Source organism: Diabrotica undecimpunctata, chromosome 6 (assembly GCF_040954645.1).
Source record: "Diabrotica undecimpunctata isolate CICGRU chromosome 6, icDiaUnde3, whole genome shotgun sequence".
Taxonomy (NCBI): domain Eukaryota; kingdom Metazoa; phylum Arthropoda; class Insecta; order Coleoptera; family Chrysomelidae; genus Diabrotica; species Diabrotica undecimpunctata.
In genome coordinates, this window is record NC_092808.1 from 95,711,870 (window position 1) to 95,725,461 (window position 13,592).

Here is a 13,592-nt window from a genome sequence, read left to right on the forward strand (position 1 = left end):
TCGTTTGATGTTGTAAAGTTGGTTTGGTAATGTCCTGTTCGATCTGTTTGGTAAAATCAGTCCAATCAGCATTTTTAATATTCCACTTTGAGATAGGCGATTCGATATTTGTGGTTTTCTGATGCGTTAAAGAAATTATAATGGGGTAGTGGTCACTACCATATAAGTAGGGTAGAACGTCCCATGTTAACGTAGTGGACAGAACTGGGTCACACAGAGAAATATCAATTGCCGATGATGTGCTATTATGTATGTTGAATCTGGTTGGTCTTCCGTCGTTAAGTAGAAACAGATTTTGGGATGTTATAATATCTTCTATAATTCGTCCTTTCGGGTTGAGTTTTATGGAACCCCACATCGGATTGTGGCAGTTAAGATCTCCAACGATAATTCTAGGTGAAGGAATTTGTTCCAAAATAGCTGTTAAATCTTCTTCTGATATAGTTTGATTTGGTGGGATATACATATTACATATATGAATCTTTTGAGGTATATTTATTGCGATAGTTATTAATTCAATATTATTTGAAGTCACTGGTAACTGTGTGCTCATGAATTTTTCATCCACGTAAATTGCTACTCCTTCACTGGCGATGTTTTGGTTTAATCTGTTATTATAAAAACATGAATAATTACAAAAGTTATATACATGGTTTGAATTTTTGAAATTTGTTTCCTGTAGACAGATAATAGATGGGCGTGTTTCAGATATAATATGTTTTAGTTTTTCAAAATGGGTGTATAACCCATTTAAGTTCCATTGAAGCAGAGAAGTGAATGTAATTATTCTTTAGAGGAATTATTTACCGATGAGTCGGAATCTTCTTCCGACTATGAAGTTTTCACTGCAGGGAGAAAAAGTATGTGTTTGCCAAGTTTTCGTATTCATTTGGTGCTTTTTGTTTTCATTCTTTTGTCGATGTAGTATGGATGTAATTCCGTTAGAAACTTTATAAGTGCATGAGGGTCTTCTGAGTACAATTTTGTTATGCTGATTATATCTTTTGATCCTTGTATATTTTCGAATAGATCCCCTACTTTATCGAAGCTTAACAATTGCTTTTCCCTTTCTACATATTCTCTAACTGGTTCTAGTAATGTTTGGAGATTTGGAATCTCATCTAGTAAGTTTTTGTCATCAGTTTTGGTTTTTTGCTTTAATTGAAGCTTAGGTTTTTCAAAGTTTTCTTCGGCGGGTGGCGTGATTGCATCTTCTAGGGTTCTTTTTCCGGTTGCTTTGTTCGAAGTTATGTGGGGTTCGTGAGAATTCATATGTGTATTTTTATTTGGAGGTAAGTGTTGACTTGTTTCGGGTAAGGTTGATTTATGTTTTTGGGTATTAGAGGATGACTCAGACGATGTAGGTGTTGCGATTGTAGTGTTAATTGAAGAAGTGGTCAAATGTATAGATGTATTTTGTAGTGAGCACTGTTGGGTTTGGTTTATTGATAAATTTGGGATCGCTACTGTTTGTAATGTGGTTTGAGAAGACGTAGTAAGTGTGGAGGGAGTGGTATTTGAGATTGTGGGAGTATTTTGTAGATTATCTTGTTGAGTATGATTTATTGATGAATTTTGTCTCATTTCTGTTTGCATTGCACTATCATTGTGAGTATGGTTAGAAGGTGAAATATTTGGACAATTAGCTGCCTGGTGTCCAGTTAATTTGCATTTGAAACATGTTTCGTTTTGGGCTATAAATATGCGGTATGATGTTTGTTCCAACTCGATAATAAATGATTCAGGTAGCACAAAGTTGTCTGGAAAAGGTGAAACGAAAATTTGTCTTCAAAAGCTTAGAATATGACTGAAGGCAGGATTGGTTGCTCCTATCCGTAGGTATGATATGTCTGAGAGAGGATTTAAACGTAGTTTTATTGATTCATTCATTAAGTTAGTAGGAATGCTTGGACATGCATTGGACAGAATTAAGCGGACTAATGGAGTTATTAATCTTCTCGCTTCTAGTATATTTCTATTTACTATTATCTTCTTTGTTTCTGCTATGAATTTATCTACTAGGTTTTTAGATGATAGATATATACATATTCTAGCGTTTGATATATGGTATGCGAAAATTATATTTTTTGGTTCTATATGCTGACTCAATCCTTCAAGATAGTCATTAATTGTACAATTGTCTAGAGTGTTAAATAGAATAGCTTGATCTCTGTTTGGGATTAATATATTACGTGGTTGACTAACTGCTTTTGAGTATGATGCATTTTATGGTAGCTGACTGGAAGATGACATCTTTTAAATGGATTTAAAATCCGACTAAAACCGGTGTTGTTTTACAGCTTTGGTTGTGATACCAGTTCATGGAAATGGATAATACTTATAACTAATTGCAGTGATTTACTTAAATATATAAATCCAAATAGATAAAAAAATATATTTTATCTACTCACGATTCCAATATTCAGTATACAAATCACTTTTATTTTATACTTAATTACTTTTAAATTTACTTTAATAATTACTATTTAACGAGCACGATAAATTAGTCCCTAAAACACGTCTTTCTTGCTTGCTGGTCAAACATCAGAAAAATGATTCATGCTATTTAAAAATATATTTCTGTTAACGACACTGTTATCGACAAAGTAGATCAAATTCAAACTTGTCATCATATTACACTTCTGTTTATCGTTAAAAATAAATTGATGGTCGTGGGTTGTATTGGTGTTATTTAATAATTTAGCAAAATACATAATAAGCAAAAATCTTATTTAAAACATGCGAACGGCTTTTGCAATCACAATCAATGCAGTGGTTATGCTTGTTTAGCATTGGCTGTTAAATAATTTGTGTTCGATTGTTTCGTCTGTTATACAACCCTCGTCCTTTTTATTGTGTAGTAGTTGTATATAAGTACCTATTTTTTTATAGTAGTGTAGTGAAGCGGTACTTTAAAGTAAAATGAGTAATTTTGATGAAAATAAAAGACAGTCTAAACGTAGAGTGTTATCTCCAGAAGAACGGCGTTTAGTTCTGAAAGTCGAAAGTTATTTCAATTTGGAAAAAAATAATATGGGTCCATTGACATCTGTTACGGCAGTTCAGAACCGCACATGCGATGCGTGCGGTATCTCAGAGAGGACATTCCGAAGAATTAAAAACATGATTGAGGATGAAATAAATAAAGTAAGCAAGAGAAATCGTCAACATCCAAAAACTTTAGATTTGCACCAGTCAATTAAACTTGCAATTAAAAATATTATATATAATGTGTATAAAGCCAAAGAACATCTAACAATTAGTGCTGTGTTACAAAAAATAAAAGACAAGGAACTGTGTGATATTAGTTTAACAAGTTTGTGAAAAGTGCTGAAACATTTAGGTTTTCGATATAAAAAGACAAATAATAGACAAGTATTGTGTGATCTCTCTAATGTTGTTTCAAAACGGGGGCATTTTTTAAGAAAATACATAAACAATAAAACCTCTGATAGTCCGAGGCAAGTTTTATTTTTAGATGAAACTTGGATTTTCGCTAAACGAAATATGTCAAAATCATCCTGGCAAGATGGTACCACGAAATGTTATTCTTCTAGTCGATCCGGTAACAAGGTTAGTAGATGTTAAGTAGGTTGTCTCGTAAGTATGTGGGCGAAGCGAGGACAAGGCAAAATGCTTACGTCACTCATACGACAAAGTCAAATTTGACAGTTGATGGACAGTTGTCTGCACTAAGTATATATAGCCTGAAGATTTGTGCTTGAAGCACTAATCATTTTTTGTATTTTAATCTAATAATAAATTATTTATATTACCTATTTGTTTTTTTTTGCCTACCACTAGATATGATAAGAATGCTGCAAATTCCAGGAAAAACATAATAAGTAAGTTCCTACATATTTAGTATTTTTGCTTTTGAACTTTTTCTACTGTTTTTTGGGTCTTTGTGCGAAATAAACTGTTATCTCCATTTAAAACACAATATTATCAATATAATCAATTCTATTTTTTGTCATCAGACTATTGATTTAAAAAAAAATTGATATAATTACTAATATAAGAACCACTTAACATCCCTATACCCAAGAAAATCCCAAAATAGATTGCAAAACCAAAACACCAAAAAAACTTTGAACCAAGCTCAAAAAGTTTTTGAACCTTTTATTAGCATTGAAGCTTATGGCAATTTTAAAAGTGTCGTATGGGTGACGTATTCCCGCCTTTAAAAAGCGAGCATTTGATTGGTCTATAGTTACGAGACAACCTACTTAACATCTACTAACCTTGTTCCGGTAATGGTAAACGATACATTATATTTCATGCTGGAAATGATGAGGGTTTTATTCCTGACGCTTGTTTAATTTTTTCGTCCACAAAGAATACAGGTGATCATCATGGAAATATGGATGCAAATATTTTTGAAGAATGGTTTGAAGAAAATTTGTTAAAAAAATTGGAGCGGCCATCCATAATAGTGTTGGATACTGCATCCTACTACTCAAGAGTAGAAGAGAGATTTCCTTTAAGCAGCTGGATAAAAGAAGAAATAAAGTTGTGGTTGACAGAAAAGAAAATTTATCACAGTGACATATTTTTAAAAGTCGACTTACTTCAAAGGTGTGGAGAGCACAAAATTCAAAAAAAAATTGTTACTGACCAAATGGCTTTTAAATATGGCCATGAAGTTCTTCGACTTTCGCCCTGCCATTGCTACTATGGTGCAATTGAGTTAGTTTGGGGTATAGCCAAAAATTTTTGTGATAAACATGCATCCAAAAAAACTGATGCCAACTTGTCACATGATACCTCCCATATCTCTCTACGTTAAGCCGTTTAGGCACTACATACCTACAATCTTTATTGTCCATGACTCCACGGAAAAAGAAGAAGAATGGGCAGTTGTGGAAAGAATGAGAAGAAGAATAGACAGTCAGTTGACAAAAAGGAGAAGAGCGTTCCGCACAGAAGTAACAAGAAAAATTGGATTAAATTTTTTAATTTATTTAATATTTTAATTTAAAAAATAGCGCCAACTAGCTTACATTGGACTAAAAATGGCGAATGTTTAAAATTGGCGGCGCCAACTAGCGGAAAGCTGAACTATGACAGTCGGTAATGTACATTCGGACATTCCTTTGTTTAAAATTTTTAATTTATTTAATATTTTAATTTAAAATTGGATTGAAAATGGCGGCGCCACCTAGCGGACATTAGTTGAATTACGGTAGAGGAAATTCCTTCGACGCCATATATCTTTCTCACTCTTACTCTCTACAAAAGTACTTCTCTCTCTAACACATTGATTTCCCTATCTCTGTAGTCGTAAAGACTTTGTATATCTACTACCAATCGTTAACAAGTCAAAATTGAAATACGTACCTGGCTACACCTACTTTATATCATTTAGTAAAGTACCTTTAAACTTTGGATATAATTTAAAATTGAACATAATGTAACGAAATACTAAGGGTGACTGTCTGTTACAGCATTAAAAGAGAGTAGTCATTTTGTGCTTGATATCGACCCAGTCTCTTAATCTGGGGAATTCCATCCGATTATCTTGCAACGGATAGTACTTATTTATTTTTTTAATTTAAAAATCCGAAATTATATTTCATTATTTCGAATTTTCAAATTGTATTGTTGCACCAAAATTCTTTGGTGTATGTGTTAAAAAGCAATTCTAGCGTACTAGATCAGGAATTGTTTTTTGATCGAAACACCTTACAATTTTTGGAGCTTTCTCTCCCGGTGATTGACTTTTAATTAATTTTATTTATAGTTTAGAAGAAGAGAGTTTTAATTATATTATTTGTAGATTTGTACAAATTTAAATTAAAAATTTGAATCATAATATATTTTTTTAAAGATTCATGTATTAAAAGTTGAAATAATATTTTATTTTCTTAACAAAATTTTATAAAACGCAAAAATTTAATGCTATTCTACGACTACGCGGCATCTACATATAAAAATATCTAAAGTTGCATTTGTTGCCCCACTCTTTTGTTGCCGAGAGGGGCATTTGGGCCTGTAGAACCCATCGCCGGCTCTTCGGGCTTCTTCCTATCCCCGGAATTGGATCGGGTATTCACCATCTTTGGTTTGTCGCTGGTAGAAAGGTTAAATACCACCGCTGTTATAAATAACAGTTCCAGTGACAAATATCTGTTATAGGTAACGGTTCCAAGGAACAGTTACAAAGTAACAGAGCAAAAAGGTAAAAATGATCTAAGTATTCCTTGACTTACGGAAGGAATAACTTAGTAAACAAGTAAATTAAATGGTATACAAATATATTGCAAAGAAAAATGTTTCTAAGTGTTTCTTGACTTACGGAAGAAACAACTTAGGACCGAAATATAGATAAATGAAATATGTAAATGTGAGAGTAAAATATGGAAATATTTCCAGGTGTTTCTTGACTTACGGAAGAAACGACTTAGAGTGGAAAAATAAAATACTCAAAATATAAAACGAGAAATGCAAAAATGAAACAGATTATAGAAATATGTATAAGTGTTTCTTGACTTACAGAAGAAACAACTTAGAACAGAAAATAAACAAGAGAATCAAATATAGTAAAATAAATGCACAATATTTATAAGTGTTTCTTGACTTACGGAAGAAACGACTTATAATAGAAAATAAGAAAAATCAAATATAGAAAAGATGTGAAAATATTGCTAAGTGTTTCTTGTCTTACGGAAGAAACAGCCTAGCAAAAAATGGAAAAATGAAATAGACAAATATATAAGTGAACTTTGATCAGATAAAAGGCATATATCGAGCACAGTTTAATTTAATCTTGCCCAAGTACTTTCGATCCCTAGATCATCTTCAGGGGCATTTCGTCAATTGCGGCCTATCCGACAAGAACAAAATGTCATAAACATATAAATGTACATCACACTACACTACAAAAGGACAAACAAACACTTTAAAATTATTTAAGAAAGGCTACATTACTTGCAGAAGCCGGAGACAGAATGACATTCTGTCTCCGGCATGGCCTTACTTCCATCCCAAGGGTTCTTTTGACTTACCGGAAAAGAACGACTTAGACACACAATAAAATAACAGGTCAGATATCAGAGAAATACTTCTAAGAGCTCTTTGACTTACCGAAAAGGACTACTTAGATACAAAGTACAAAATCAAATATATAAAATAGAAAAGGCAAGATAAATATTCCTAAGTGTTCTTAACTTACGGAAGAACAGCTTAGATACAAATACAAGAAAATAAACAATCAAAATAATCAAATAAAATATCAAACAATCAGTACATGAACAAATATAGATCAATGTAATATTCTAACCTGAAAAGGTCTGAATATACAATAATGCTAAAATAAAAACGGTATATAGGAAATAAGAAATAAAACAATAACTTAGTAGGAACAATAATAGCACCGACTAGGTCTACAGTAGAAGAGGCAAGCTGGACTGACCGATGAGAGAAAATCTACCTGCTTTTATGTAAAACAAATCCTTTGTTTTACGTAGCAAAAGTGGAATTTCCCTGCATCGAGTCAATTAGAAATTTGGATTTGGCCAAACTTGGAATTCCCAAGTATTTTGACCAATATCCAAATTCCTTGATGCGTCTGGCACGGCTGTCAGCTCCCGGCTGACACGCCTCCGGAGACACTTTCTTATTTTATAAGCGATAATAGCGCTGACATGACCGCTCCCTAGTGGTACAAATAAGGAACTAAAATCATGATCAACCTCTATTGTTTTGTGTATAACCTTTGGGGACGCTGAAAAATGACAGTGAAAAATCCTTTAACTATAATTCTTTGATAATATTTTAGACTAATTTTGGCATTGACTGCTGAATCATTATTTACTTTGCGTATGGGAACGTATGCTTGGTTATACAACCAAGAACAAAATAAGAACAAGTCTAAGAACAAAATAAAATACATTTAAATGAATCAAATAAAACAAAGGTTTCAATGTTCATTTTTAAATTAATTTCTCTCTATAGTAAAATGCTGAGGCGAGCGCAACGGAAGTACCACGACGACACGGCGTCACCGAAGTATAGCCGGGCATATACATTAATGTAAATTGGGAAAGTAACTGGCATGCCAGTTGTTGGCATAGGTCAGTTACTGGCAAGCACCAAACACATTTTTGCTATAGTAATTTGCATGCGAGTAGCTCGCTTGCCTATACTGGCAAGGCGAAAAAGCAAAGTAGATTTTTACACATGCTAGTAAACAATCGAGTGGTTTTCATAAGTACTTGTTTTATAATTAATAAGGTATTCGGAATGAATTGAACAAGCAAATATTGCTGATGACCACAGATATTGTTAGAAATTTATAATGAATCCGAAGCGGAACTTAAGAGAAAAATTTGATGATTGGGTGTGTAAGCATTGTCATGCGCTATTTTATTTTTATATAGGGATGATTTAGGATTCCAAAGACACTCCAATTTTCTATATACAGCAATAAATTTGATTGTTTTCTCATCACCCCAATGAAACATTGTTTAAATTAATAAGTTTAAAAATAAAACGATTAATTTTTATCACCAACATAAGAAATCTGACAATTCTCTGCTAGCTACTGGCACAGAATAATAACCAATCAGAATGCCCACTCTGCTTATCAAGATAAGTAAGTGCATCTCGTTCGCGCAGACGGAATCAGCCATGTTTTAAACGGAATCAGTGCTGTTCAGTGAAATTTTATTTGATGTGCATAGAAAAATTAACCCGGTTTAATTGATTTACGGCAACCATAGACATCACATAATTTGTCACAAATTTCTCAATTCGAGTCTATGTTTCCGTTTAAAATATGGCGATCGCGTGCTGACACACTTCAAAGGCGGCATCTGAGAGTGGTCATTCTGATTGTTATTTATTCTGTTATTGTTAATTATTCTGTGTTATTGTAATTTATTCTGTGCTACTGGCATGCCCGAAGCATAAGCACGCGTTCGCACATTCCGTTGACACTATTAGCACAGAATAAATAACAATCTGAATGCTAACTCTCAGATGCCGCCTTTGAAGTGTGTCAGCAGCGATCGCCATATTTTAAACGGAAACATAGACTCGGATTGAGAAATTTGTGACACGCTACGACAGAACTGTAATTTAAATTTTTAGAGATTAATAATTTAGTGAATGTAAAATAATTTAATATATTCCTTAAGTAAAAGTACGAATAAAATAGTGCATATTATGTCTATGGTTGCGTAAATAAATTAAACCGGGTTAATTTTTCTATGCACACCCGATAAAATTTCACTGAACAGCACTGATTCCGTTTAAAACATGGCTGATTCCGTCTGCGCGAACGAGGTGCGTGTACTTATCTTGACAAGCAGAGTGGGCATTTTAATTGTTTATTATTCTGTGCTATTAGTGGTCTGTGGTGACACTCCCCACGCATGCGCCGTGCATCTTACAGCATGCTACTAGCAAGAAAAATCAAATTCTTTGCGATTAGCTAGCATGCCAGGAACTAGCATGCCAGTTAATGTACACACTTGCCAGTTTGGGGACAGTAGCTGGTGCTAGGTAGGTACTGGTATGTCATTGTGCTAGTAACAGACATGTGTATCTCCGGCTTTATAGCGCCACGAAATAGCGTATACGTAAACGAAGCGCCTTTGTAAGGCGCTGTAAGCAGTTGAAAGGGTCCATTTACGCGACGACGAGAGTCCGTTAAATAACAGGTACCTAAACTTTTTCAATTTTATTAAATTCTATAACGAGGATATAAACTAACACCGATTTAATGTAATTCTTTAATATTATTTTTTTTTGTTTATTTGAATCATCTCTTTATTTTAATCATCTATAGATTCTATAATATTAGTGTGGAGGTGGAGTCGTATAAAACATTTTGTATAAGACTATAATGTAACTGTTTGTATGGTAAAATAAAACTGTTGTTTCTATTATTTTATTTATAATTTCATCATATTTTCTCACCTTTTAAAACTTCCTTTCATCATCATCATCATTTTCTTTGCCTTTATCCCTATGCGTGGTCGGCTTCCCTAATTACATTTCTCCATATGTGTCTATCTTTGGTCATACCAATATTAATACACTTTACCGACATGTCCTACCTAAACGTCTCCCCCCCATGTCTTTTTTGGTCTTCCTCTCCTACTACTTCCAGGAACCCGCAGATCAGCAATTCTTAGTATGGGGTGATTAATGTCTCTACGTTGAACATGACCAAACCATCTTAACCTATGCTCTCTCATCTTGGCAACAATTGGTGCCACCCCTAGACTTCCCCTAATATACTCATTCTTAACTTTATCATTTTTTGTCACTCCACTCATATATCTAAGCAATCTCATTTCTGCCACAAGTATTCGTTGTCCCTTTTTCTTTTTAACTGCCCAATATTCAGTTTTGCTCATCATAGCTGGTCTTATAGCTGCATCTGCATCTATTCCCCCATTACTCTGTAACACTGATCCTAGGTACGTAAAATTATTATTTTTTACACCTTTTAAAACTTCCTTTGACTTCAACAAATATTTCACAATCAAAATTAGCCAAATTGATCCAGTCGTTCTCGAGTTATTATAAAAAAAGGTGGTACAGTAGGTTTTACTGTAGATTAGCGTGAAGCTTATGTTACCTAGTATGTTTTCTGTATTTTTAAAATTTAGATAATATTTTTAAAATAATATAAATTAATTTTATTATTTTTTTATTATGTATACCTATTTTAAACAAATTGTATATCTACGTTATAATTAAATTAATTATTGTTTGCTCCTAATGCCACCTGCTAACGTATAAACACAACTTTTACTTCTGACAGACCCGTCAAAGTCAGACTAATTATTAAATTAATAATAAAATATAAATATCATTTGATAATAGATTTAATTGATATATAAACTAAATAAGATATTTAAAAATCAAATTTGAGTACTTATATAAAAAATAGCACAGAATAAATAACAATCAGAATGCCCACTCTCAGATGCCGCCTTTGAAGATTATCAGCACGCGATCGCCATATTTTAAACGGAAACATAGACTTGGATTGAGAAATTTGTGACAAGCTATGACATAACTGTAATTTAAAGTTTTAGATATTAATAATTTATTCTTCTTCTTCTTAAGGTGCCGTGCATTTCTGCGTAGGCGTCCACCGTACATCGTCTTGTCAGGGGAGATGTTAAATAGTCAGGATTAAATAATTCTGTTTTTAGCAGCATTGCGAAGCATTTCATAGCTACGGATTCCTGTCCATTGTCGAATATTGCGCAGCCATGACACTTTTTTTTACGTCTCAGACCTCTCCTACCCTCTATCTTCCCTTCGAGTACCAGTTGGTGAAAAGTATATCTTTCTCCTCGTAATATGTGTCCCAAGTATGCAGTCTTCTTACTTTCTACATAACTAAAAAGTTCCCTTTCCTGTAAGCCCGCTCTTCTGAGTACTTCCTCATTTCTGACCCTGTCCGTCCATGATATTCTAAGCATTCGACGCAGGCACCACATTTCAAACACTTCAAGTTTGTTAATGGAACTGGCATTTAACGTCCATGCTTCCATTCCGTACAAGAGAACAGGCCACACGTAACACTTAAGCACCTTAACACTTAATAATTTATTAAATTTGAAATAATTTAATCTATTCTTCAACTAAAAGTACGACATAAAATATTGCATATTATGTCTATGGTTGCCGTAAATCAATTAAACCGGGTTAATTTTTCTATGCACACCAGATAAAATTTCACTGAACAGCACTGGTTCCGTTTAAAACATGGCTGATTCCACCTGCACGACGTACTTATCTTGACAAGCAGAGTGGGCATTCTGATTGTTTATTATTCTGTTCTTATTGTTTGAGATGACTTTATTAACAACTAACGTTAAAAATGTACTGTTTCAACTATGTAGCTGTTCCGTGTAGATAATTATATGAAATATTTATGTTTTTTAACGGGCTCTCCTTTTTCGACGTTTGTTAAACGTCATTGAAATTGTACTTTTTGGTCCAATTTAGGAGATAGGATTTTTTTATCTCGATGAATGACCCTTATTTTTTAAATTGTAAATTAAAATAAGTTTTATTGGAATAGGTTCAGTGGTTTTGGTTATTTTTATATATAAAGATATTACCTATTATAAATTAAATTATTATAATTATCTTAAAATTTCAGTTTTATTCACCATTTATATTCTAAAATGGCACAACCTGAATTTCTATGGCTTGTGACCTCTAGTGTTAATCCTCTTATTTAGAACTCTTAGTGCTACAGCCATTAAAGGGCCTCGACCTTTTCAAGCGTTCTGCGACATTCTGCACTGTCTATTGCCAGTTGATAATAGCAATCTTCTCAGCAACCTGTGTTACCCCGTCTCTCCTCCTCAACTTTGATCTACCCCGTCTTCCCATTCCCATCGGTTGCGCTATTAGAAATTTTTTTTATCATTTTCGATGGGGTTACCGGCCCGGGCTACTGTTCTGCCCACTGCAGACGGTTTCACTTGATTATAGTGGTAAAATCTTCGATATTTAGAATTCCAAAACAATAAATTTCTAAAAATCTCTTTAAGTAAACTTAATCATTCTATTTCTGGTAGTTTTTAAGATATATAACCGGTACGCATATTTATTTTTAGCGTTTCTAGAGAATATACATTTTTCTACTAAAGAGAATTTATCAAATCATGTTTTAATATTTTAAATCGTAGGTTCCACGTATCAAAATGAAATAAAGAATCACAAAAACTGGAAGATTATTCCTACAAAAACATGTGGATATTCTGTAAATGATCAACGCAGAATAGTTAATGGCAAACCTGCAAAATTAAACCAGTTCCCTTGGATGGCCCAAATATTGTATAGGAGGAATAACAATACAGACGAGTTCTTATGTGGTGGGTCATTAATTAATAACCGATACGTTGTAACCGCAGCTCATTGCATAACACATTTTAAAGAAAAAATGTAAGTACCGAATATATGTATGTAAGCTACAATATGAATTATATACCTACTAGACTATACTTCTTCTTCAGCCTTAAGTAATCCAACTTTGGACATAGGCCTCCCCCAAATCAATCCAGTGTCTTCTATTTTGCGCCACTTGCATCCAGTTGTGTCCTCCGATCTTCTTGTCATCAGCCCATCTTATTTGTGGTCTTTCTCTTCTTCTCTTTCCTAACCATGGCCTCCACTGTTGTATTTCGTGGTTCCATCTCTTATCCTTCAGTCGGGCATTGTGTTCTGCGAAGCTCCGTTTTAATTTGGCAGCATGTTCTCCTGCGTATTTTATTTTGGTTTTGCTTCTAATCCATTTGTTTGTTTTTTGTCTATAAGTCTCACCCCGAGCATTGATCTTTCCATCGCTCTTTGTGCTTTTACTATTTTATCCATAATGGACTTGGTGAGTGTCCACGTCTGTAAACCATACGTGAGTATAGGGAGGGTACACTGATCGTAAATTCTGGTTTTCAAATACTGTTCTATTTTAGTGCTTTTCAAGATCCAACTCAGTTTTCCAAATCCTGCCCACGCTAACCTTATTCTTCTGGTAATTTCGGCAGTTTGATTTTCTTTGTTAATTTTCATTATCTGTCCCAGGTAGATGTATTCGCTTACTGTTTCTAAATTTA

The 13,592-nt window shown here is 33.6% G+C and overlaps 1 protein-coding gene and 1 long non-coding RNA gene across 2 annotated transcripts in view; one reads left to right on the forward strand and one right to left on the reverse strand.

The window, feature by feature from the left end:
* The window catches only part of LOC140443596 (uncharacterized), a 33,025-nt gene extending 19,934 nt beyond the window's left edge, over nt 1-13,091 (reverse strand). Inside the window, exon 1 of the long non-coding RNA XR_011951240.1 lies at nt 12,975-13,091. This is a non-coding gene — a long non-coding RNA (uncharacterized lncRNA). The remainder of the gene's footprint in view (nt 1-12,974) is intronic.
* The window catches only part of LOC140442731 (CLIP domain-containing serine protease B4-like), a 31,137-nt gene that overhangs the window by 3,682 nt on the left and 13,863 nt on the right, over nt 1-13,592 (forward strand). Inside the window, exon 2 of the mRNA XM_072533712.1 lies at nt 12,669-12,924. Coding sequence (XP_072389813.1) covers nt 12,669-12,924 — 256 coding nt within the window. The remainder of the gene's footprint in view (nt 1-12,668; nt 12,925-13,592) is intronic.